The sequence below is a fragment of the Elgaria multicarinata genome, chromosome 6 (genome assembly GCF_023053635.1).
Source record: "Elgaria multicarinata webbii isolate HBS135686 ecotype San Diego chromosome 6, rElgMul1.1.pri, whole genome shotgun sequence".
Classification (NCBI taxonomy): domain Eukaryota; kingdom Metazoa; phylum Chordata; class Lepidosauria; order Squamata; family Anguidae; genus Elgaria; species Elgaria multicarinata.
This window is the reverse complement of record NC_086176.1, coordinates 3,863,180-3,889,545: the sequence shown is the minus strand read 5'-3', so window position 1 is coordinate 3,889,545 and position 26,366 is coordinate 3,863,180. Positions and strand designations below refer to the sequence as shown.

Genomic DNA, 26,366 nt, shown 5'->3' with positions numbered 1-26,366 from the left:
GGGATGGGTGGGGGATGTGCGCCTGTTCTAGTGGGTTTTTTTTTATTTCCCCAGTGACAGTTTGCGCAGGACCGGAGGACCGGAAAAGTGGCTGGTGACTCCTTGCAGTGGGCAACTACCGTGGCCGCATAATGGCGGTGCTGTACGCTGCCTGTTAGTGTGGGTACCAGGCTGGCAGAGGGCAGAGCTGTTTGTGGGCTGCTGCCATGGCTACGGCCAGATGTGGGTTGGCTCCTTGGGATGGGGCACAGGGCACAGAGGCGGTCATCGCCGCCGACACCTCAGAGGCATGATGGGAGATGTAGGCACAGAGTGGCCATGCAGACAATTGACCTCGGGTCATATGACACCCGCCACGACCCCCATCAGGAAGTGAGCGCATTAATGTTGACCCTCAACAGCACCAGCAGCACTTCAGCTGGCACTGGCACTGCCGCCGCTGCCGCCGCCAGGGCCGGCGGCGGCATCGCTGACGGCTGCGCAAGTTTGCGGTCTTTCGGACGTGCGCAAACCGTGCAGCGAGCAAAAAAAAAAGTCGCGGCAATCAGGCCGGTGTGGCTGTGCAACCGTGCTCGCGGCGGCAGCAGCACAACTGGCGCAAACTTCCGCCACAAATCGAAGGCAGGTGTGGATCATGAGGCGTCACGGCTGAACGGGAAAATCCGCTTTCACCGTTCCTCAACGACGGAACACCCGGTAGGTCTAGCAAGGCCCTTGGTCTGATCCAGCATCACGGCACTTCTTATGTTCTTATGATGTATTTAAAGAATTCTTCATTGTTGGCCTTGTTATTAGCAATATGCTTCTCAATATATTTTATGGCATCACTTCTTGTCTGCTTGCAGTTCCTTCATGCAAGGTTGGGTTCGTTTTTTCTTCTCCTAATTTGAGCAAGACTTACAGTTTCTGAAGGAAGCCTTATTTCTAAAATCCTCCTTGACTCTGCTCATTAACCGTGCTAGTGACCTCTTGGATTTGGTGCTGCCCTTCCTGACCTGCAATATACATTCCAGTTTAAATAATAATAATAATAATAATAATAATAATAATAATAATAATAATAGTTACCTGCCTTTCCCTCTGGATCGAGGCGGGGTACAACACAAATAAAAACACCATAAAATTCATAAAACTAATTCAAACGCTTAAAAGCACTGCATCATTAAAAGCAGCACACCATTAAAAAAGGCGTTAATGTTGTTTTGGGACTGCTTTAATGCACTTGATACCCCCTTTCAACTTCCTTTTTAGTTTGCCAGTTCCCTCACTTTAGAGAAATTTGCCACACTTGCATTGCTTGAGAAAGATACAGTGTCCAGTGTCATTGAGGAATGTTTCTTTTTGCAGAGTTGCATTTGGGAACTGTGATGGTTTGGCTGTTGTGGATTTTATGCAGAAGACTACATTGCTGAGCATGGGAAGCTTCAGCCTCTATGCATCAATGCATCAATGCCAGCCTCATTCTCCACGCAGAAGCAAGCAGTGTATTGCAGGTAAGAGATAAAATCGAGTTGGGATTAACTTGAATAGCATTTTTCTCTTACAGCCTGCAGTTTTTAGAATAGCTTTGAAATGTATGTCTGTATACTATATAGGAGAAATTTCATAACTACATCAATGGCATCTGATTGTTTGTCAAATTCTGAGCTTTTCATAGTGACAAAAGCTTGTGACAAACTAGTTTGGTGTGGACTGAAAGTTACTTCTTAAATTTATTTCTCATAAGAACATTTATAGTCTAGCATTCTGTTCCAACAGTGGACTGACAGATACCTATGGGAAGCCACACAAGCAGTGCATAATAACCTCCTTCTCATGTTTCCCAGCAACTGATATTGAGAGGCATACTGACTCTGATACTGGAGATCATAGATAGCCATCATGACCAGTAGCCACTGATAGATAGCCTTATCCCCCATGGATTTGTCTAGCCCCCTTTTTAAGCCATCAAAGTTAGTAGCCATCACTAAACCTTGTGGTAGCAAATTCCATAGTTTAACTATGTGCTGTGTGCATGACCTCATTCTAGTACTGTAAGAGATGGAAGTCAAAACTGTATTTTATACTGTATTTTGTAATTGTGCTTTTAACATGTTGGTTGTTTTATTATGGTTTTAATTTTTGTGAACCGCCCAGAGAGCTTCAGCTATTGGGCAGTATAAAAATGTAATAAATAAATAAACATCTTCTTACTCACTTTCTTGAATTTCGTCATTTTTATTTTTCCAACAACATCTAAACGAACATCACACATAATACGTAAACACACATAACACATACATATAGTAACTACAATTACACTAAAAAACATTTAGGGATGAGGTTAGGATACATTTTTCTTTTGCCCTCTTCATGCTAGAAATGCCCCTTAATTTTTAATTGCCCTTCCGCATAATTTACATACATTAGATTCACAGAATTATATTTCTTTTCCCTTTCCCCCTCTCAATCTAAAATCCACAAACAAATACATCATTTTTCTCTATCTCTTTCAAATATTCTATCAAAGGTTTCCATTCCAACACAAACATAGCTGTTGACCTTTCTTTCATTATTGCTGTAAGTTTTGCCATCTCTGCAAGTTCCACCATCTTCAACATCCATTCCTCCATTGTCGGTATTGCTGGATCTTTCCAATTCTGTGCGAATAATAATCTTGCTGCCGTCACCATATACAAAGTCAGGGTTCCCCCCCTTCACTTTTGTTTGTTTGTCCATTAGTCCAAGTAAGAAAGCTTCTGGTTTCATTTCTATATTTGTCTTTAATATTTTTTGAATTAAAGAATGTATCTGAGTCCAAAATGTCTTAGCTTTTTTACAAGTCCACCAAAGATAATAAAAGATTCCTTCTTCTTTTTTACATTTCCAACACTTACTTGAAGCCCTTTTAAACATTTTTGCTAATTTTACAGGTGACATATACCATCTATACATCATTTTATAAAAAATCTCTTTAAGCTTTGCACATAATGTAAATTTTAAACTCTTTCCCCACATATTTTCCCATTCTTCCAATAAAATGTTGTGTCCAATATTCTGTGCCCATTTTGTCATGCAATCCTTTACTTGTTCATTTTCCATCTCATGTCTTAACAATTTATACATCTTTGCAACATGTTCATCATTTGTACATAATGATATTTCAAATTCAGATTTTATTTGTTCAAATCCATAATTTTTCTTGTCTATTTTAAATATTTCTGTAATTTGTGCATAAGAAAACCATTGACATGTCTGACCTTCTTTCAGCAATTCTTCCCTTGTTTTTAACCTATATTCACCTTGCGACAATTCTAATACATCATTATATGTCAACCATTTATACATACTTGTAAAATCCCTTCTATTAAAAGCCTCTTGCGTCGATACCCATAATGGTATTTTCTGACAAAATCTTGGTTTATATTTATCCCATATTCTTAAAATAGCACGTCTTATATAATCATTGTTAAATTCCACATTCACCTTTGCTTTGTCATACCACAGGTAACCGTGCCAACCAAATCTCAGTTCATGTCCTTCCAAATCCAACATTCTTCTATTTTTTAATGTCACCCATTCTTTCATCCATACCAAACAGCAGGCAGAGAAATACACTTTGGAGTCTGGCAGACCCAGTCCTCCTCTTTCTTTTGCATCCTGCAATACTTTAATTTTAACTTTTGGTTTTTTTCCTTGCCAAATAAATTTAGTTATCTCTCTCTGCCACTGCTTGAATGGTAAATCCGATGTTATGATAGGTACAGTTTGAAACAAAAATAACATTCTTGGTAATACATTCATTTTAATTGCTGCAATTCTCCCCAAAAGTGACAATTGAACCTTTTCCCATCTCTCCAAATCTTTTTTGATCTCATTCCACACCTTAACATAATTATTTTGAAATAACATACAATTCATATTTGACAATATACTCCCCAAATATTTTACTTTTTTTCAATTTGGAAACCTGTCTTTTCTTTCAATTTTTCTTGTTCTTGCATATTCATATTCTTTGTTTACATCTTAGTTTTCTGCTTATTAACTTTAAACCCTGCCACTGTCCCAAATTCTTTCAATTTACTCATCAGAGTTTCAATGCCCTTTAAAGGATCCTCTAAAGTAAAGACCAAGTCATCTGCAAAGGCCCTCAATTTATATGTCTCCTTCTTTATTCCTCCAATTCATTTTTCTTGTCTTATATCTCAATTCAACAACACCAACACTAAGATAAATAGCAGGGGTGACAGTGGGCACTCCTGTCTTGTTCTTCTTGTATTGGCTCCAATTTTAAAAGTCCAGGAGCGCAATAATGTCTACAACAAAGTCTCACGTTACGGGTGAATTGGACGATTCTTGGTGAAACAGTCCTTCTGCGTTGATGTTCTCTTGACCTGCCACATGCTGGATCTCTGCGTTGAACTCTTGGATCCGCCATGACCACCGCTGCAAAAGTTGGTTGTGGCTTTCCATGGATTGCAGCCACAACAGCGCCTGATGATATACCTGCATAATGAACCGCCGTCCCCCACGCATGGCTTGACCCTCATAGCCCAAACGATGGCCAGACACTCTTTCTGGACAGCAGAACAATCTCTCTCTCGGTGTTCATTTTATGGACAGAGCGCTTTGGCTATTGGGCGGTATAGAAATGCAATAAATAAATAAATAAATAAAATTATGCTGAAATAGGCCATGGGATGGTTCACATTGTCCACTATCTGCAACAATACCACTCTAATTCTTTTGGGGGTGGTGGATTTTGCCAGCATTGTAGCACTCCAGGTGAAAAGATACATGAGCTGAAATAGCGCAACAATGCACAGTTGTGAAAGTGCCCCAGCACTCAACTTGCTAAGGAAACGGAGTGGGAAACCGCGGATGAAAACCCGGATAAAAGAAGTAGGTGTGATGGAGCTCTTACCCTGCCTGTGCCTGCCTCTAGCTCTCCCTAGTAGTGGTGCTGCCCTTTAGCCCAACAGCCACAATGGGCACAGGCGCCACTGCTTTTAGGCCTTTGTATGACAGGAAGAAAGATATAGTAGCATCTATTTCCCAGCTGATCTGGAAAAAATGAAAATGATTTGTCTGATTATATGTCTTGGATATATGCAAGACATTTATATTTATATGTAGAACTCCAGTATGGGGTTCCACAGGGGTCAGTCTTGTCCCCCATGCTGTTTAACATGTACATGAAACCGTTGGGTGCGGTCAGTTTTGGAGTGCGTTGTCATCAGTACGCTGATGAGATGCAGCTCTACTTCTCCTTTTCATCTTCATCAGGTGAGGCTGTGGATGTGCTGAACCGGTGCCTGGCTGCGACAATGGACTGGATGAGGGCTAATAAACTGAAACTCCATCCAGACAAGACTGAGATGCTGCTGGCGGGTGGTTTTTCTGACCGGATGGGCGGGGGGCTTCAACCAGTTCTGGATGGGGTTGCACTCCCCCTGAAGGAGCAGGTTCGTAACTTGGGAATTCTCCTAGAACCATCTCAGTCGCTTGAGGCTCAGGTGGTCTCAGTGGCATGGAGTGCTTTCTACCAACTGCGTAGTTGGCCCAACTACGCCCCTATCTGGACAGGGATAACCTAGTTTCAGTTGTCTATACTCTGTTAACCTCCAAATTAGATTACTGCAATGCCCTCTACATGGGGCAGCCTTTGAAGACAGGTCGGAAGCTGCAGCTTGTGCAAAATGCAGCGGCCAGATTGATAGCTGGTACAGGGAGGTTTGAGCATATAACACCGATTCTGGCCTGCTTGCATTGGCTGCCTATACATTTCTGAGCTGGTTTTAACCTATAAAGCCCTATATGGCTTGGGACCACAATACCTGATGGAACGCCTCTCCCGACATGAACCTACCTGTACACTGCGCTCAACATCTAAGGTCCTCCTCCAAATGCCTACTCCGAGGGAAGCTCAGAGGATGGCAACAAGGGAGAGGGCCTTTTCGGTGGTGGCCCCCCGACTGTGGAATGATAAGGCTCACCTGATGAGGCTCGCCTGGCACCAATATTGTTATCTTTTCGGTGCCACGTTAAGACTTTTCTCTTCTCCCAGGCATTTAACAGCATCTAGCAATGCTAAGTTTGTTTTCTAATGGACCCCAGAACTGTTGTTTTTAAATGAATACTGTTGTTTTTATATTGTTGTTTTTATGTTTCTGATGATTCTTAAATTTTGTATACTTTTTTAATGTTTACTGTTTTAACTTTTGTAAACTGCTCAGAGAGCTTCGGCTATGGGGCGGTATATAAATGTAATAAATAAATCCAATAAATAAATATTGGCTCCATGTGGCTTGAATGTTTGGTTGCATAGTGGTAGTTGTTAAGCATGTGACTAGCTCAATTTCCTTTCCTTCTCCCTTCCTTCCCTTCTTCTCCTGCTCTGTATATGAACAGTTCCTTACTTTTTTTTACATTCTGCTACCCGACTAAAGAGGTTCCTTAGTGAGCAAGATACATGTGGACAAAGCCATGTTCACACCCTTGCCATCTTATGGGCTAGTTTCTTCTTGGATAATTCATTACATTACAGTTATGAAACATTATGATATTCATTATTTGAACTAATGATATTTTTACAGTATGGTCCAGGTCAATATTATTTTTTAATTTCATTTTTTCCCTAGGCCTTACTGAGTTATCAGATGGTCCAGTTGCATTGGAGCTGGAGCGATGCAGGTCCCCCACAACTTCAGGTGAACACTTGGTTTCTTCATTATTTTAAAGTGAATCAGATCTCCAGTGTTTGAATGTGAGACATTTTATTTGTCAGGGAATAATTTAATGGCTATGTTAAAGCTTTATAAATATACATAAAAGGATAGTTAATTGTGGGATGCTTTAAAAAGGTATGAACATGAACATGTTATTTGATTTATGCATCATTTTAAAACAATAATTATTCATCTTGTCTGAAAAAGTATCTAAATAGACATACATATGAGCTTTGTATGGCTCATATTTTTTTAAACAAAACAGTCGATGTAGGGGGCCAAGCCAGGTCAGGACCATGGTGTGTGGGGAGGAAGGCTTTATTCCTTTCCCGTCGTTATAGTCCCAATTGGAATTAGGCCCCACTAAGCCTTCCATTTGCAATAGGAGGAAAGGTCCCACATTGTGCTATGAGATTGACTCCATTGCTTGCCCATGCAGCGTAGAGTGAGGAGTGTTTAGGGTTGCCTTGCAACATCCCCCAATGAGAACAAAACTGCTTAGTCTGGCTTTGTTGCATTGTGAAACTATGGGACAATCTACACCGGTGATTTAATGCAGAGGGAGATCACATCAGGGTCATTTGCAACACATGATGTTGTCACCACCCTACAGCAATCCCATGACTTCCTTCTCCAAAAAGTGTGTTATCACAACATTGTTTTAGTGTGTCTTTTGCCCTTAAATGCAGCCCTGGCATGGTTCAGCTGCAGTGGTGCGGCTGCAATTTTGCTTTTGCTTATTTAACATTTGGGGGCTTCAGAGGTTTTCCTGCCACTTCTCCCCCCTGCTACTTTATTGCTACTTACCATGGCTGTAGCAGAGTCACTGGTGATATTCAGAATGATACTCATTTACCTAGAAGAAGAGGGCTGACAAGAAGTGTTGGTTACACATCTTCCATATAGTTACACATCTTCCGTATATCCCAGCACTATATATGATGTTTTATATGTAAAAGTTCAATATTTGATGTTTAATACAATGCTGTAATGTTTTTATATCATGATTCTTGTATCTGGCTAAAACCCATGCTGGGTTGCCTTAATAAAATTTGATTTGATAGGAAGTATAAAATACACAAGGAGTAGCAAAGGGGAGGATTCAGTACTTTGATGCTCTTCTGTTGGCTATTATTATTATTATTATTATTATTATTATTGTATATACAGTGGCATATACAGTGGCAGTGCTGCAAAATAGTGCTGTTGCAGCTCCCTGTACTAGTACTAGGCAGGATCTACACTACTGCTTTAAAATGGTTTATAACAGTAGTGACAACTGTTTGGGCCCAGGACACAGAGCTCCATAGACTAGGGTGACCCTATGAAAAGGAGGACAGGGCTCCTGTATCTTCAACAGTTGGACAGAAAAGGGAATTTCAGCAGGAGTCATTTGTATGCATGCAGCACCTGGTGAAATCCCCTCTTCATCATAACCATTAAAGCTGCAGGAGCCCTGCCCTCTTTTGTATCTGGTCACTCTACTGTAGCACCTGCAGCTTAGTATAGCACCTACAGGAGCCTTGTCCTCTTTTTCATATGGTCACCCTACCATAGACAGGTTTCAAAACATTTTCAAAGTGTCATATCCTGATTGGTGTAATTCTGGCCCTGGTGCTTCAGGCATTCCCCATAGTGCAGTAGCTGGTTTACACATTCGCAATATGTATTGTGTTTTAGCCTTTCACAGAATCCTAATAGTGGAGGAGGAGAAAGAGGTGTAAACTACGGGGAGTTAGTTAAGCACTTCCATTAAACTCCCCTGGGGAATGTGAATAGAGTGTGGATAGTATACCTAGGGTGACCAGATACAAAAGAGGGCAGGGCTCCTGCGGCTTTAACTTGTTATGAGGAGGGAATTTCACCAGGTGCTGCACGCATACAAATGACACCTGCTGAAATTCCCTTTTATATACAACTGTTAAAGATACAGGAGCCCTGTCCTCTTTTCCATATGGTCACCCTAAATGTATCAGTTGTACAGTGTGGAAGTAAAGTGAAGTGAACTGCTATCTGAAGTGAAGTGATTCATTTTAAGATCTAAAGGTGTGTGTGTGTGTGGTGGGGTATAAGACTATAGTATCCAGTATCCGAAATTGCTTAACAACACCTCTATAAGTTGGTGCATGATTATGCAGAGAGAGCCAGTTGGCCCAACCAACTACATGATAGACAGTGAGGGAGGGCAGGTGGACTAGCTGCTGACACATTCAATGGAGTTCCAGAGGTCTTCTTGCCTGTTGCTTCTTTCATTCTGTCCCAGGCCTCTCATCTGGGTGATGGGGCAGAAGCAGCATTAGAGCAAAAAGAGATGTGAGCAGCAATGGTCTAGGAGCAAGGTAATGCGTGAATGTGTCTGGATTTCTTTGACTCTGAAAGCAACTTTTTGGGCTGCACCTTCTAGCTGCACGATCCACAAGGCCAGGCTCTGGCAGGTGCAGAGTCCTCCTTGACAGCAGCGGTTTGCACTTGCTAGAGAAAAGTGAACAGATGTGAAGAAGCCAAGGGAGGCACGTCTGCTTCTTTTACGTTCAAAAGCCACAAAGTGTCTTGAGACATCTTGAAGACTAACACGTTTATTTTAACATAACAAGTATTTGTTGACTGGCCTCAATTGCAAAAATGCTGTGATTGGCTTTTGCTATTACGGACCATGTCTTGAGCCGGGGGCATCATTTGCTGTTCCACCTCAGGGCGGCCCTGGTGAAGGTACAGAAGAGTTCACCAATCCCATCACAGCCCTTGGAACGTTTTGGATTGCTCCTAGGCAGGCATCAACTCAAGGTGTCCATGACAGAGGAAAGGCAGCGCAAGATACTCCTCCCTGAGGGGCCTCCTGGTGTCTGGCCAGGAGCTGCTGTTTTGCACTTGTCTGCACTGCAAGGAGCTGCATAGGTCACTCATTCTCTTCCAGGAGGAGATAACCAACCAGGCTGGTATTTTTTCAGGAGCTTCAGAATTCTTGGACTTAATGGCTTGTCACTCAGAGGCTCTCCAGGGAAGTCAGCCTGGCAACCCTGGTCAGAACGGTAAAAACAGATGTCCATCACCTGGGGTGATGGGCCCACCTGGAGGACTGGGTGACTCAGGGGCTTTCTTGGTCCCCTGTTGGGAGTTAGGGGTTGATGGGTTGATTAGTATTTCCAGTCTAGTCTGGAGAGGGCTGACCTTGTTTGCAATCCAGAGGGTAGGGCTATTCTGAAGGACTTAGAATGCCCTCCAAAAGTCACAGAAAACAAGAATTCACAGTAAGAAATTTCCTTTTCCCAAGTGGCAATATGAAAACATACATGCAGAAAATAATATGAAGCATTTAAAACCTTGAGCAGGAATTCCCAAAGGATCACAAGTTTGATAGCAATTTGCAATCCATCGATTGTGATCTAAGCAGGATCATGCTTTCTAGTTTAACTTGTTTAAATAATTCTTGTTACAGATCCTGTAAATGGACACTGTGTAAGTCCACCTTCCCTAAGCTGCAGCTCTGGAAAACGACTATCTAGTGCAGATATTTCAAAAACAAACCGTCGTGGTCCTGGAAAGCTACCCTTTAGGAAAGCACAATCTGCCGCTTGCATGGAGATTTCTTTGCCAGTTACAATAGAAGGTGAGCGTCAGTAAACAAATTCAGTTGGGCTCTGCTGTTTTCCCATTCAAAAAGATTTAAGTGCAACCTATGCATATTTAATTTTAACTTTGTTGTAGTATAGAATTTGTATTACTGTTCCTAGGAGTTGCTAGACAGAGAATTATTCCTGAGATTTAGGGGTTTTACTAATACTTTCATTACTATGGTACTTGATGGAAAATGTACAAAAGCTCAAACTACCTCCATTCTGTGGTGTAATCATATCTACTGTTACAGAGAGTGGTATGTATTTTGCAACTTGGATGGTTGAAGTATTTAAATGAATGTATGTAATATGTGATAAGTTTCAGTAGGATCATGAAAGTGGTCAAAATAAGTCAAACCTGCTCACACAAATAGCTGCCTTCCTGCAACTGCATTTGAAGCTGCCATCATGAGTGAAACACAACCACTTTATTCTTTCAATTGGCATGGATCAGCCACTGCCAAGAATGGGAAACTGCCAGCAAGGAAACTTCCTGTGCCGAGGTGGGAAAGCCACATCATGAGTGGCAGTGTGGGAGAAGAGGTGAAATCCTGTGACTTCTGCCCTCAATTATCATAAACCGCAAACTTGGAGTCTAATGATGAACCATTGCAGAATGGAAATTTTGCCTCCCCATCCTCCTGCTCTGCATTTTCACTTTTTTGCCCATCTAGCTGGGGCATTTCCAGAGAGAGAGAGCAGGAGGCTGGAGAGGCCTCAGGTAACTTGTATCCCAGCCTCTCCAGACTCCTCCCCTCCTTTCCCCTCCCCCAGAATGCTCTGAGGTTGTTTTCCTGACCTTGGAGAGGCAAGTGGCACGATTAATAATATTTATTTGTTACCCACCTCTCCCTCTGGATCGATTCTTTCCATGCTGGTTGCAAGGGGGAGGGGAAGAGGGGTTGGGGCACAGATCCTTCCTCCAAGGTCAAAACACTATCTCCAATCTCAGATCTGGGAATCCAAAATATCCTATGGCTCACCAGTTGCTGTCTGGAGATCATAGATTTGCTCCCTAAAAGAAAATTTCCCAGTCCTCTAATTTTTGCCCTGTGCTCTATGGTTTTGCTTGTGTCTCCACCCACTATCCAACACCCTTAACAACACCTATGGCTTTGACATAAAACACCAAAAAGTAGTAAAGCACTGAATGAATCACCTCCTGAACAAGTACATCATCAAGATTTATGCCTCAACATTGGCGTGGATAAAAGCCCTCCTGCGAATCACTGCAGAACTGACGACAGACATGAAAATGGAATTTGGGATAGGAAAATGGAAGATGTTACACATAGAAAAAGGTGAGTGGAAAGAAGAAGAAATAGCAGAAAATCTAAAACATGGAATATTAGATAACATGGAAGAAAATGAAGCATATAAATACTTATGATTCCAACAAAACACAAAAATCAACCACCCCACAGTAAAAACTCAACAAAGAATGCAATATAAAACCCACCTATCACAAGAGAAAATAGAAAAATGGGCACAAAAAACACTACATGGGAAGCATTACAACATAATACAGAACCCACAAATAAACAAGGAACAATCGTATGAATGAAAGAGAAGGATTCTTAATAACCATACAGAATTAAGTTATAGTAACCAAGAACTAACAAAAATTCATCATAAAAGATAACAGTGTCACAAAATATCCATGTAGGAAATGTCATCCATCCTAAGAAACAATAGACTATTTCACAGGAATGGACTACACAGACAGACACAATACAGCCGCAAAAATAATTCACCAACAACTTTCCACAATGGTGGAAGGAGGCGGAGTGGGCGAAGGAGACATGGAGTGGATCTACACAGAGTCGTCGGGGCGCCCTGAAGGCGCTTGCGTGCGCCTCCAGGGCGCCCCGAAACTCCTAGTGTAGATCCTGATCCTCAGGCCAGAAGAGGTGGCGGAGGTGGCCCCGCATTGCCCCTCGCAGGGACGGGGTGAAAAGTTTCCGGCCTCTCCGGCCGCGTCCTTGCCGCCGCCGCTCACCTCCACTGTCGTAATTCTGTTCTTTGCCTCCCCCAGCGCCCCCCCACGGCGAAAGAGCCACCTGGTGGGGCCTTCTTCCACCGAGCTCTCCGACCCGGGTGGCTCTTTCGCCGGGGGGGGGGGGCGCTGGGGGAGGCAAAGAACAGAATTAAGACGGTGGAGGTGAGTGGCGGCGGCAAGGACGCGGCCGGAGAGGCCGGAAACTTTTCGCCCCGTCCCCGCGAGGGGCGATGCGGGGCCGCCTCCGCCACCGCCACTGCCTCCGCCTCTTCTGGCCTGAGGATCAGGATCTACACTAGGAGTTTCAGGGTGCCCTGGAGGCGCATGCAAGCGCCTTCAGGGCGCCCCGACGACTCTTTGTAGATTTGCTCAGGGTCAACAGTAGCATACACGTAAGAGGCCGGCCGTTCCATCAGTCTGCTTTCTCCTGTATTGTTCATTAGCTACTGTTCTTTACTTATAGAACATTATTAGTATGGGCTGTGCAATACATTTGATTTTGTTTGTGAAATTAAAGAGTTGAGGTGTTGCTTCTGCTCTTCCAGGATAATCTTGGGAGGGCAGAATAGCCCCTCCTCCTGGAGAGGAGCTGCATGATTTGACCCTGCCTGCTGCTCAAGCGTTGAGGACAGGGATGAGTTAAAGGTAGAATGTGGGCTCAGACACATTCTGAGTCCATGTGGGTCCATCCAACACAGCATCCTGTTCCCTGAGGTGGCCAGCCAATGCTTTACGGGAACCCACAAGCAATGAATGAAGTCCATACAATTGCCCCTGAGCCATGAGTGAGTGAAGTGTGACTGCTGGGGGTGGGGGTGCGTGTGTGTAAAATGTGATGTTAAATGCCTGTTTTGACACTTTGTAACTTCTTTTACAACTGTAGTTGTGGGGAGACCCTGTTTTAGGGGGTCAACACTTTACTCACATACCAGTTCCACCTAGCTTTGGTGGTGGGGAGAACAATACCGTGCAGGCCAGACGAGTGGCCCTAACCCTTCCCCAGGCGCAGTGGGGTTCTGCTCTTGACCACTCCTGCCCCCACCCAAGCAGCTGCTTTTTACAGTTTTTAAAAAAGGTAAACACACCTGTGTATTTAACATCACATCTACTTTAGCCTTGAGCTATCTCCTTATTTTACCTGAGCTCTGCTTTATGACCCCTGTTTTCCTGATAGTTGTGGATGATTTATGAACTGCTGTGTAGCATTTTAAAGGTATTATATTATGATTTTCTAGATTTTGTTATTGGTATTGTACATAGTTTTGTCATTGTGACAGAGAATGCAACTTGTACATTTTCAAATTATTAATAAATATAAAATAATGCATGTGAATTGCTTTATATGGATATTTTTCAGATATCTGATCATATTTACACTCTCTTTTCCCTCAGAGCTATATATAATTCAGAGGTAAAAGACACCTGAAGTTAAAAGGAGCAAGCCAGAGCTACTGCTAAACAGAGTAACAGGTTCATGTGTTAATATGAATTGCTTTCTTTAAACAGAGAACAGAGAGAACTCCTTCAATCATTCTCGAAGCTCTAGTGTCTGCAGTATCGATAAGGAGTCTAAGGAAGCAATTACAGCTTTATATTTTGTGGAGTCATTTGCACGGAAAAATGATACAGCAGTGTCTCCTTGCCTTTGGGTTGGTACAGCCCTGGGTATGGCCTTGACTGTATCGCTTAATCTGCCCATTGTGGATGAATTAAGGCAGACAGAGTCAGTAATGGTTTCTCCAAGTGGTAAGAATTTTTGATTTCTTAGTATTTTCTTGCAAAAATATGCCATTTATTTATTTTATTAATTTATTGCATTTATATATCACCCCATAGCCGAAGCTCCCTGGGCAGTTTACAAAAGACAAAAGACAATGACTTCCCATGCTTTTGCTTTGGTGCTGTAGTTATTCTTTAACTACAGGGAGAAAGGAAAAGATGCAAAAATCTGAAGGGTTATCTCTAATTTCTGCATGCACTTTAGAATCCTCTTTTTAAGATGTTTTTATAATGTTTTTAGGATGTTTTAACAATGTATATTATGTTTTAATTCAGTTTTATGAATATTGTATATTTACTGTGTTCCCCACCTCAACCAAAATGGAGAGGTGGGTAAGAAATAAAATTATTATTATTATTATTATTATTATTCCCAATTCTCCAAGAAGAGACGTGTATGCTGGTGGAGTTTAGACTTGCTGGGCCTCAGGCCCTCTGCACTTGTGGGAGGCTGATCAAAAGCATCTTCCCCAGGAGACTGGATGGGTTTCTATTGAGCAGGGGGTTGGACTCGATGGCCTTGTAGGCCCCTTCCAACTCTGCTATTCTATGATTCTATGACTCTATGACTCTGGGGGATTTTTCCTGTCCCCTTGGCAGTCAATTTTGTTGATGCCCTGGTTCTCTAGAATGGAGTAACGGTCCAGGCAGTTGACGTGATCGCTCCTGAGCACCCTCTCCCACAGAGTGGAGCCAAATGACCTCCCGGGCAATGAAAAAAGAGAGACATTATCTAGAACAATGTTGGTGGAAAACAAGTTTGATCACATGCAGGCTAGAACTCATTTGAAAGCCTACTCTGTGGCAATGAGAATGGTGAAGAAATTAAACTTCTTCGTCATGGTCTCCGTGCATCACACATATGGGCTCTGCACCTGTGCGGAGCTTCGCTTTAGTAAACTATTAAGCTGAGGAAAAACTGTTTCTTTTGGCGGGAACCCTTCCCCCACCATCTCCTGTGCATGTCTGCTCAGTTTCTGCCCATCTCCTCAGTTCCTTTTCAACCGCCATTAGCATTGCCTTGTTGGAACTGTGTCTGTGTTTTTTGTAGTGCTGAGGAGGAAGAGATACCTTGTTAGTTTTTTTCTTCAAGTCTCTTTTTGTCTTATCTATCTATCTATCTATCTATGTATGTATTTTCTATTTTTACTATATTTTTCCTAAGGAGAGAGTTCTTGTTGAAGCATATGGCCTTAAAGGCTCGCTTTACAGAGTGTATCCAGTGTGGTAGTAAGCCACCCCCTTCTGCTGGACATAATTTATGCCTCTTATGCCTGGGGGAGACACATGAAGTGGTGACCTGCAAGTTTTGTATGTCTTTTTTGTAGCAAGTGTGCCAAAATAGTGCTGATAGACTCAAAACTTTACTGTGGCAACAAGCTTTAAACACTCTTGATACCCGACTAACAACTTCATCAAATCGTCCTATGGCACACAAGAGGCTCCCGGGCTGTCATCAGGGGAGATCACTGGCCCTAGCAGCAGCTAAAAAATCAGCAAAGAGGGCAAAAACATCTAAGTCCTCTGGGGAAGGAAGGTCCATGTAAGAATAAGAGACCTAAAGGGACCAAGAAAACATTGGAGTAATTGCCGGGAAAGGAGATTCTGTCATTATCTCTGTTGCTAAATTCTCTAATAAGGATGATAGTGAATGAACTGGTCACAACAGCAATTGTTGACCCAATTCCCACCACATCTGAGGGAGAAATAAGAGATACTTCTCCAACACGGTCTTCAAGGGAGGACCAACACAGTGGACAGCAAACCCCTCAGTCTCATAGACCTCAGTCTCCTCAGTGTTGAGAGCATCTGTCCCTTATTGCGGACAGATCCATGCCACCTGAGCATACTCAGTACCGATCTCCTGAACTGACGCGACACTAATCCCCTCAACCAATTTCTGAGGGTGTTAAAGATCAAGATAAGGATCGTGCTTATTATGGACATTATCATGAATGATCTCGCTCTCCTCTTCAAGAGTGGGACAGATATTCGGAATGATCTCTACCCCTGTCAAGTCTCTACCATTATGATGATTAGAGGTCTTGTCAGGAGCGAGAATTACACCATGATAGGACAAGATACCTGGGTGTCATGTCTTCTCATCACTCAGGGGGAATCCGCACGTTGTTCCGAGATCACTTCTAAGCGACCCCAGTGCGGTGTGAAAGCGATCGTGTACTGGCCTTTGGAAGAGCCGACGAAGAGACGTCCTTCCCGCCGCCACCGCCACCCACAGACCTCCTCGCCGGCTGGGACGGAGAGCTCGGGGGAAGAAGGTGGGGTGGAGAGCTTCTTCCGCTCTCAACCCTGCCTTCTTCAGCCGAGCTCTCCTCGCCGGTCGGCGAGGAGGTCTGTGGGTGGCGGGGGCAGCGGGGGCAGCGGGAAGGACGTCTCTTCGTCGGCTCTTCCAAAGGCCAGGTACACGATTGCTTTCACGCTGCACTGGGGTCGCTTAGAAGCGATCTTGGAACGACGTGCGGATTCCCCCTCAGTTTACCCTACTGCAACGGTATCATGTCTGTCTGACTGAAGACCAGTTATTTTTGCCGCCACCACCTGTACCGCAGCATTCTGTGTCTTGGGGCAGCCACCTACGGCAATCTCTCATGAACAAACCCAGATGACAGCAGAGGATAGACCCTCTTCTATTCACCAACTTTCACCTCAAGAGCAAGTAGATCAACCTGCCAAACATTTAGATAGATCTCCCAATTCGGCGGTAGATTATCAGTCAGATTAATCTTCCTATTCATCTGTTCCTCTGTTAGTATCTTCACCTGACAATGCAGTAGTTTCTTGGGAGAGAGCTTCTCCATCTGAGGACTTGGGATCTTTTTCAGATCAAATTCTACAGATGGCTCTGTCCCTCGGAATCGAAACTCAACAGCATACCGAACATGTAAAGGATCCAGTCTTTGATGCTATTCATAAGGAAACTACAGTACCAATGGTTATCCCTTTTCTACCTGCATTGTTACAAATAGTGCAGCAGTCGATGGCTGCCACATCTAAAAGGCTCAAGACGATGTATCGAATCCAAGTGTCAGGATCTGCCCTGCTGCAGAGGATTTGCAGGACCTGGGCCCAATGTTGGGAGCTGGACTGCTGTGGAGAATTTGCGGGACTCAGGCCCACTGCAAGCAGCACTCTTGGATGGACTGATGTAGACCAGCTGGGAGCGGCTGAGGAAAGGGCTATATAAGATCAGCATTCCCACTCCAGCCTTTACCTTGGCAATGTGTCTCTTGGATCTGCTGTAGCCTGTTCCTACTCCTTGCAACTCTGGGGCCTTGCCTTGCCTTGCCTGAACCTCTGTTTTGTTGTGACCGTGTACTCTCGCCTCTTGCCCTGCTGGAACCCTGCTGTGCTTGGAGTCGCCCCTGCTTGCCCCTGGACCACGTCTCTGGCTTCCACCACTGCTTGAACTCAGGTTTGCCTTTGGACTCTGAACTCCACTATTCCTGGATTCTGCTTTTTCCTCTGGCCCTGCTTGGACTTTGTGTACTCCAGGACTCTTGCTCATTCTGGGACTTTACTCTCGCCTCTGGCCCTGCCACCCCTTGCTAGTATTATTAAAGGAAGGCCTTCTCAGACTACCTGCCTTGTTATGCTTTAGCTTTCCTGGGTCCCGGCAGCCCAAGTCCGGCCACCCACGCCTCGGATCATTACACCAAGAGAAGGATGTTTACTTTTATTTTCATGTCCAAAGGCAAACTCCATAATTGTGGAATCTGCTCAGGGGGTACTCAAAAACCTCACATATCCCCAGCTGATAAGGAAGGGTGTGAATTAGACATTTTGGGTTAGAGACTATATTCTACCACAGCATTGGGCCTTCATGTACCTAATTAAGAAGCGATGATATTGTGTTATCAAATGTTTCTTTGGGGGGAAATAAGTTTACTTTGTAGCTACTTACCTGAAGAACAGCGAGAGCTTGCCCATGTTTTTCGGTCAGGAGCTGTTAAGCTGCCAAGACACCAAATAAATATGGCTCGACACCAAACTGATTGCAACACGAAGTCAATGGTAGGTGCAATTGCACTTAGACGTCATGCTTGGCTTAGGTCTGTGGGATTAACCCCAGAAGCTTGCTCTAGAATAGATAATCTTCCCTTTGATGGGGAAGGTCTTTTTAACACTAAGACAGGTGATCAATGGATTCGGTCCAAAAGGCAAAATCTTCAGCCAAAAAGATGGGGTTAGAACAACAGCATCAACAACTACTGTATAAGCCACATTGTTGGTTCATACAACAGAATCCCTATTACTCTAGATTGTATATGGACAGGTCACCTAGTTTCCAACCCTACAGCAACAACATAAAAAGTACTTTCAGGGATCCAGAATGTAGGGAAGCAGGGAGAAAACCAAACCTGCATCTACGTGGCGCCTTTGACTTTCTCTCTCTAACTTACACTCTTCCAAAACGGTTGGAACCGATGTTTGGTGACCGTCTCACTTATTTCGTTCCAGCTTGGTCCATTATAACAACGGACTCATGGGTTCTGCAACGGACTCATGGGTTCTGCAAATTGTTCGATAAGGATACCGAACAGAATTCAAAGTCCTCCCTCTGCTGGGCTAGGTACTGTAAAATTGACACCTACATCGGAACCACTGCATATTGAGATTTGTTCCCTTCTTCAGAAGTGTGCCATTGAAAGAGTCCCCCTAACTATCATGAACCAGGGATTCCCTGCCCCCACAATACTTTACAATACACAAGCAAGACAGAGGACTTTACCCTATTCTAGACTTAAGAGCACTCAACAAATTCATTTGAGTTCAGAAGTTCAGGATGACAACTTTACATGAAATTCTGCTGCTTCTCCGTTGAGGGGCATGGTTGGTGTCAATAGTTTTAAAGGATGCGTATTTCCACATTGCCATAGAGACATCATATCAAAAGTACCTTCATTTTGCCATCAAGGAGATGATGTTTCAATTCCGTATCCTTCCATTTGGGCTCTCCACAGCACTGAGTGTTTTCACCAAATGTTTGGCAGTGATTTGTGCATTTCTCTGTCTCAAAAGACATCAAAATCTACCCATAGCTCTACGACTGGCTCATAGTGTTGTCAACAGAGGAGGTGCTGAATCACGAAATCATGACCATCCTGAACCTCTTCAGGGAATGGCGGTACCCCAAAGTGGATCTCTTCACATCGGCAACAAGAGGAGGGCTGGGCTTTCTATCTCTCAGGGATGCTCTTGTAGTATCGTGGCCGAGGGTGTTCCTTTATTTATTTCCCCCATTTCCACTACGAAATGGAAATTCGTGCGATATGGCTGCAAGAAAGGCAAATGCTATTTTGGGCTGCATTAATAGAAGTATAGCTTCCAAATCACGTGAGGTACTGGTTCCTCTCTATTCGGCCCTGGTTAGGCCTCATCTAGAGTATTGCGTCCAGTTCTGGGCTCCACAATTCAAGAAGGACGCAGACAAGCTGGAGCGTGTTCAGAAGAGGGCAACGAGGATGATCAGAGGTCTAGAAACAAAGCCCTATGAAGAGAGACTGAAAGAACTGGGCATGTTTAGCCTGGAGAAGAGAAGATTGAGGGGAGACATGATAGCACTCTTCAAATACTTAAAAGGTTGTCACACAGAGGAGGGCCAGGATCGCTTCTCGATTCTCCCAGAGTGCAGGACACGGAATAATGGGCTCAAGTTAAAGGAAGCCAGATTCCGGCTGGACATCAGGAAAAACTTCCTGACTGTTAGAGCAGTGCGACAGTGGAATCAGCTACCTAGGGAGGTTGTGGGCTCTCCCACACTAGAAGCATTCAAGAGGCAGCTGGACAACCATCTGTCAGGGATGCTTTAGGGTGGATTCCTGCATTGAGCAGGGGGTTGGACTCGATGGCCTTGTAGGCCCCTTCCAACTCTGCTATTCTATGATTCTATGATTCTACTGACGAAAGTGGTGATGTGGATCCGAGAGGACAGAGCAAATCGCATTCTGATCATGCCATGGTGGCCAAGGCAAGCATGGTTTGCCACACTGCTTCACATAGCAAGGGGAGAGTATCTCTGCTTGCCACCCCACCAGATCTGATAACGCACAGTCGAGGACTCAACAAGCACCCATCTCCAAACTCTACACCTAACGGCATGGAGGATTCGATAGGTGATCCAATCCCCTTGATACCGAGAGACGTTCAGTATGTTTTGGATGTGGCTTGGAACCCAGCAACCAGGAGATAATATGATAATAAATGGACAAATTTCTCTGTTTGCAGCAAAACATAGTTCTGATCCTTTCACATGTTCTCTTACACACATCCTTTACAAAAAACAATTAAAATGCTCTTCTATTAAAGTATATTTAGCCTCTATTTTTAGCTTTCGGTTACCAGTTTCAGGGTTTACAGTTTTTACTCGCCTGTTGGTTCAACAGTTCATTAAAGGGTTAAGAAATTTAATACCTCCTGTAAGATCAGTAGTGCCATCTTGGAACTTACCTTTAGTCCGCAAAGTTATGTCTTCCAAACCATTTGAGCCAATGGCAACATGTGATTTCTGTTTTTTGTCATGGAAAGTTGCATTTCTAGTGGCTGTCACATCTGCTAGGAGAGCAAGGGAACTCTGTGCTTTGAGGATTGATCACCCTTATTTCATCGTTCATAAGGATAAAACTGCTCTTCAAATTGATGTTCCCTTTCTTCCCAAAGTCGTACCTGAATTCCACGTCAGTCAGCCAATTGCCTCAGACTGACATGGAGAGTGCCTATGCTCGATGTCAGAAGAGCGTTAGCTCTATAAATGTAGAATCGAGTCTTTCCGTAAAACGCAAAGACTTTTTGTGTGCTATGGAGGCCCCAGAAAGGGCATGCCAGTGTCATCTCAGTATTTAGCTTCTTGGTTTACACAACTTATTCAGTTAGCTTACACATTAACAAGTCAGAGTGTACATATCCTCTGTTTCAAGATCACTTATTGGTCTCAAGGAACTGAGGAGATGGGTGGGAAAACATGCAGCTGGCGGTGGGAGAAGGGTTCCCGCCAAAAGAAATGTTTTTTCCTCAGCTTAATAGATTACTGAAGCGAGGCTCCACACAGGTGCAAAGCCTATATGTGTGAATGCACAGATGACCACTTGAAGAACTCCAGTTACATATAAGCAACCTGTCTTTTTCCATCACCATTGTGTCTGCTCAGAGTTGCCCAGCAGAGCTTTTCAAGAGATGGGAAGACCTGTTACACACACTTCTGAGTATAGGCTGATACCCAACTGTGAACAATTTTCATGACACTTTGCAGATAAAATCAATTGTATCCATACCAACTTGGATATCATTGTTGATACATATCCAATGGATGTAACTTTGGCTTCTGCTTGTCCACTTGCAATGGCTACTTTTCAATTTGTACAGCATGAGGATGTGCACAGGATACTTGCAGTGGGGAGGCCTACCACTTGTGTGCTGGACTTATAAAAGCAGCTGGTTGAATGGGTAAAGGTAGTGGTGAATATCTCTTTATGGTAGGAATGGGCAGACGCAACTATGCCCAGTTTTTCCAGGCACTTGCCAAGCCATCGCCTGTCCCTGCTCGCCTTGCTATGCAACAGGGAGTGCCACAGGGCTGCCCATCCTCTTAGCGAGCCACTATTTTGCACAAAGTGGCAGCTTGGTATTTTATGGAGAAGTAATGTTGCGTTAATGGCAGTTGTAAAGGGCCCATTTATGCAACATTACAAGTGTAAATGGTCCATCTGTGGCTGTAATGTTGCATAAACAGGCTGTTTACAGCTGCCATTTCATCAACATTACTTTTCATAAAACCCCGAGCTGCCATTTTTTAGAAATGGCAGCTTCACCACCCGCCAACTAGTCATTCTTCCTTCCTTGCAAGGAGGGGAAAATAAGGGGTTGACTGATCCTGTCCCCGCCGCCTTTCAAGCCTGAACTGTCTCCTTCCTTGCAAGGAAGGGGCCCATGAAGGCTTGGCGGAGGCAGGAATTGCTCATCAATTCCTCATTCTACCCTCCTTGCAACTCCTGCTGTGGGCAAGCCCCTCGCCTCAGGGCACATTTTTAAAAAATGTGCTTTCCAATTGGAGAAAAATCCTTCTCTTCACAAGGAGGGGGTCTTTTGTGTGATAGGGTTGCGCCCATGAGGGCATTGCTGGCTGGGTCATTAGTTGAGCCAAGCCAGCCAATCATTAAGCTAAAAAAGAGGCAGAAAAAGCTGAGAAATAAGTGTGTATGTGTGTGTGTGTGTGTGAGAGAGAGAGAGAGAGATAGAGAGAAAGAGAGAGAGAGAGAATGCACATGCACATGCACACACTCATGCTCGCTTGCTTACTATTTCTCCATTTACTTTGAGGAGGAGGCACAATCCCAGTATGTAAACTTCTTAAAATAGAATGTGGGGAGGCAGCTATATTATTATTATAGCTGCTCTATCCCCCTTTGCTTTAAATCTGGACTCTTCCACAAATTGCTTTCTCTGTGGTGTTATATACTCTGAAGAAAACTCTGTGTGTGTGTGTGTGTGTGTGTGTGTGTGTGTGTGTGTGTGTGTGTAGGGGTTAATGGGATATGCAGCACAATCCTATATGGGTCTACTAAGAAGTAAGTCTCGCTGAATTTAATGGGACTTAAGGAGAAAATGCTCTTTTGCAATCCACCCCCATAAAGGTTTCTTTCTTCTTTGACTGAAAACTGTGAAAGCTTCCCCGTTTAAGATTCCAGAAACCAGCGAGTTGTTTTTTTTAAGTGTTTTTTAATTTGTGCTGCCTACTGCGACTTCCACATGCTTTGAAGCAAAGACTCAGTTAAAAACACACACAGAGCTAAAGAGTCTCTCCCCCTACCTTCCTTTCTTCCCTCACTGTCCTGTCTCACTTGATTTGTATATATGTGGGTATGGGTTGCTGCTGCTTTTTGCTTGTTCAACTCGGATTAGCCGCTCCTGTTTCCTTGCCAGGAGGGAGTGGGGAAGTTCGGAAGCAGGAGGCGGAAAGGATTTGAATTGGCACACACCTCTCCTTTGTCAGCAATACTGCCCTTTGAAATCACATCCACAGTACACCGCATTGAAAACGATGGATGAAAACACATGTTGAAATTTGAGCAATGTGCTTTCGCATGACCAGAAGAACCATAGTTTCTGCGCACCAAAATATTTCACTTCTTTTGGGGAAGGAGCGCAATCAAAGCAGGATGCATTGGAGTACTTCACAATAAATGCAGATTATAAAGTAGAAAACATCGGAGTCCTTTGCATGCACCGCAGTAAATGCACAGTATAACGCTGGTGTGATGAAGCTCATATGCTGGTCTTCCTCAGGCAGCAAGATGCCCTGAGCCAGCAGTGGCTGCGTAAGTGTGTGTCCTGCTTGGCTGTTGCATCTGAAAGAGTCAGTGAGTCAGTGTGTGTATTTGTGTGAGAGAGTGCCTCCATATGTGTGTCTGTGTGAGAAGCTTGCTTGTTTTTGAGTTTTCTACCATTGAAGAGTTAGAAGTATTTTGTTTCCAAGAAAGATGGAAGATGACTTCTACTAAAACATGTAGTGAAAATGTTTTTGCATTATTATTGTACTAGTGAAAAAGCCTGTGATACGACAGGTGTATTTATTTTGTTAGGACTTCTTTGAATATAATATTTTTGGTATACACTTTTCTAAGATTTTGAACCAACTTCCCCTGTTCTTTCCCATCAATAATTTTTAACTTTATGTCCTCAGACAATGTCCTCTGGACATTGCCACAACGTTAAAGTTGTGCCTTGCTAACATTTTTATAACTGGTGAGGAGGTTAGCCTTCTATCAAATTTACCCTCATGAGACAAATTACTTACTGAGAGTGGGTTTTGGCCCGTCTGCTAGGCCGGAAGGTCCTGGCAGTTATTTTTCTGGAACTTCCCTAGAAGGCCACAGTTCTGAGGAACGTCCCTAGATGGCGACAAAGGGCAAAAACTATAATGGGCTTGGAGGAGCAGTCTGGGCTTTTATATAGAGAGATATTGTTTTCTCTCTCTCTCTCTCTGTATGTATGTGTGTATGTTGTGTGTGAGTTCCATACTGCGGGAAGAGTAGGAGGGTCAGAGGGCTTTAAAACGGCTACCCCATGGCCCTTCATGGCCTTGAGCTGGTCCTCACTGTGTTGCTCTGTTATGTAAACTTGGTTAATTTCCAACGATCCCTTTCATTCATTTCCCCCCCACACCCCTTTCTCTTCCCCCTGTCCTTTTGCAGCTTAGATAGCGGAGCAAGCCTTTGCTCCCGGAATGGGAAAGGTAGTTTAGAGTAAGCCCGCTTACATGTGTGTAGAATAACGATCCCGACCGTCGGCTAAGCCAGCAAGCACCCAGATATATGCATAAAGAAGTAAGCCTCTTCCATGGCCCCATTTGCCCTGTCTCAGTATCGTATCGTACAGGCAAAGCGAGTAGAAGAACGCTGTTTGCCTTTGTGGTTAACACCTTATAAACAGAAGAGAGAAGCAAATAGATTGTGATAATTGAAGCTGGGGGTCAAGAACACAGTGGGGAAAGGAAACATTCAATTTACCAGGGAAAATGATCAGATAGAGGCTTTAGGTACCTGAAGTGGAAATAAATATTTTTCAAAGCTGCATCCGGATGGGTTTTTATTTAGATTTAATTGGGTTGTAATCCACGAATTTTACCACAGCTCTGAGGATATCATCATTGGCAGTGGCAGCATCATGATTTTGTGTGGTTGTGTGACAACCCTATCCCACTGTTCACTCATGATTCTCTCTGGAACAAGGGAATGTGGGACCAGAGGAGTGCTTTCAAGTGGCTGTGATTTCCCCACACCCTCTTATCATGTGCAGTCTTAAAATTCATGTGCTTCAGTTCTTCCTTTCTGTGGTGTGGGTTGCTGGCTGTTGGGAATTAAAAGACTGCTCTACCTCCAGGCCCCTCTTTTGGCTCCGCCTCTGCTGACCTATCTTCCACCCACCTCACCCCCAGTCAGATTAGCCATCAACCTCCACTTTATTCAAGACGGTCTTTGTCCTGTAAGTGGGTTTGTTGGGTTAGGTGCTCTTTTTATTCTGTAATTGTTATATTTTTATTATATTTTTAACCAATTTTAATTGCCTCTGTAAGCCACCTTGAGCGACATTTTTGATAGAAATGTTAGGTACAAATCAAGTAAATAATAATAACCATATATAATTAAACAGTAGTGTAAGGCTTATTACTCACGATTTACCAGCAGGATGACAGACAGCACTGCTTTGCCAATCATAGCATGAAGGCGGGCACCAGGCACAACCACACAATTAATCTGTCACTGCCAGCAAGGAGGAAGAAGAGGACGGAGGCAGCCAACAGGGATGTGCAAAGGAGGGGGGATTCACTATGCATGAGCCATATTTACATTATTCATGAGCCCCTCTGTGGTGAGGGGACTGAGGGGGAAAAGAGCGGGAAAGGAGCAGGACTACTAGCACCCATGGCAACACAGGATTTACACTACTCGTAATAATAATAGGTGTATGGATTCCCAAAGGGAATAAGTTGACTATCTATGGATTTAGAGGTTTAACCAAGCATAACAATTATTATGTTTTATCATTTCTGAATTACTATGTCTTCTGCTATTGGGTGATATAGAAATATAATGAATAAATATTTAACACATGCAAACATGTGACTGTATGAGTTGGTTAATGTGTGCTGGCACCATGACAGATAGTTCAGAGAGTTAAATCTCATATTGAATTATGTTTTATAGGGACAGTTCTGACATTGAACGGAGCAGTGCTAACCTTTGCATGCTTGGACTTCATGGGAACCTTAGTACACGCACCATATGAAGCATGGAGAGATCCAAACTGCACTGATGAAAGGGAAAGAACAAAAGAAAGGAAACTTGCCCTGCATTCTCCATGCTCCCAGGACATGGGAGATCACCAGTTTGCCATTATCTGCTCAGAGAAACAAGCCAAAGTATTTTCACTGCCTTCCCAGATATGCCTCTATATTCACAACATCACAGACACATCCTTTCTGTTGCGAGCAGATGTGGTGACCCTGTATAACAGTGTTTGCTTGGCAAGCATCTGTGCCAATGGGCATATCATGATACTGAGGTATTTGATAGCATTAAGTGAATATGAGCCAACCCCAACCCCACTCAGAACCATCACAAAAACTTCAGGGGGAAGAGAAAAATGGCAGGTGTGGTTCATTCATGGACAATGAAATCTTAGAGGTGATAATGGGTATTTCCTTATCAAATGAACCTCTGAGGGAGGATTTCAAGAAAGATCCTGCTCAAC

The 26,366-nt window shown here is 43.6% G+C and overlaps 1 protein-coding gene across 1 annotated transcript in view; it reads left to right on the top strand.

Moving 5' to 3' along the window:
* STXBP5L (syntaxin binding protein 5L) overlaps window positions 1-26,366 on the top strand; it is a 198,735-nt gene that overhangs the window by 145,005 nt on the left and 27,364 nt on the right. The window contains exons 18-22 of the mRNA XM_063128419.1: window positions 1,348-1,493; window positions 6,621-6,689; window positions 10,144-10,314; window positions 13,827-14,066; window positions 25,820-26,177. Of these exons, the coding sequence (XP_062984489.1) occupies window positions 1,348-1,493; window positions 6,621-6,689; window positions 10,144-10,314; window positions 13,827-14,066; window positions 25,820-26,177 (984 nt within the window). The remainder of the gene's footprint in view (window positions 1-1,347; window positions 1,494-6,620; window positions 6,690-10,143; window positions 10,315-13,826; window positions 14,067-25,819; window positions 26,178-26,366) is intronic.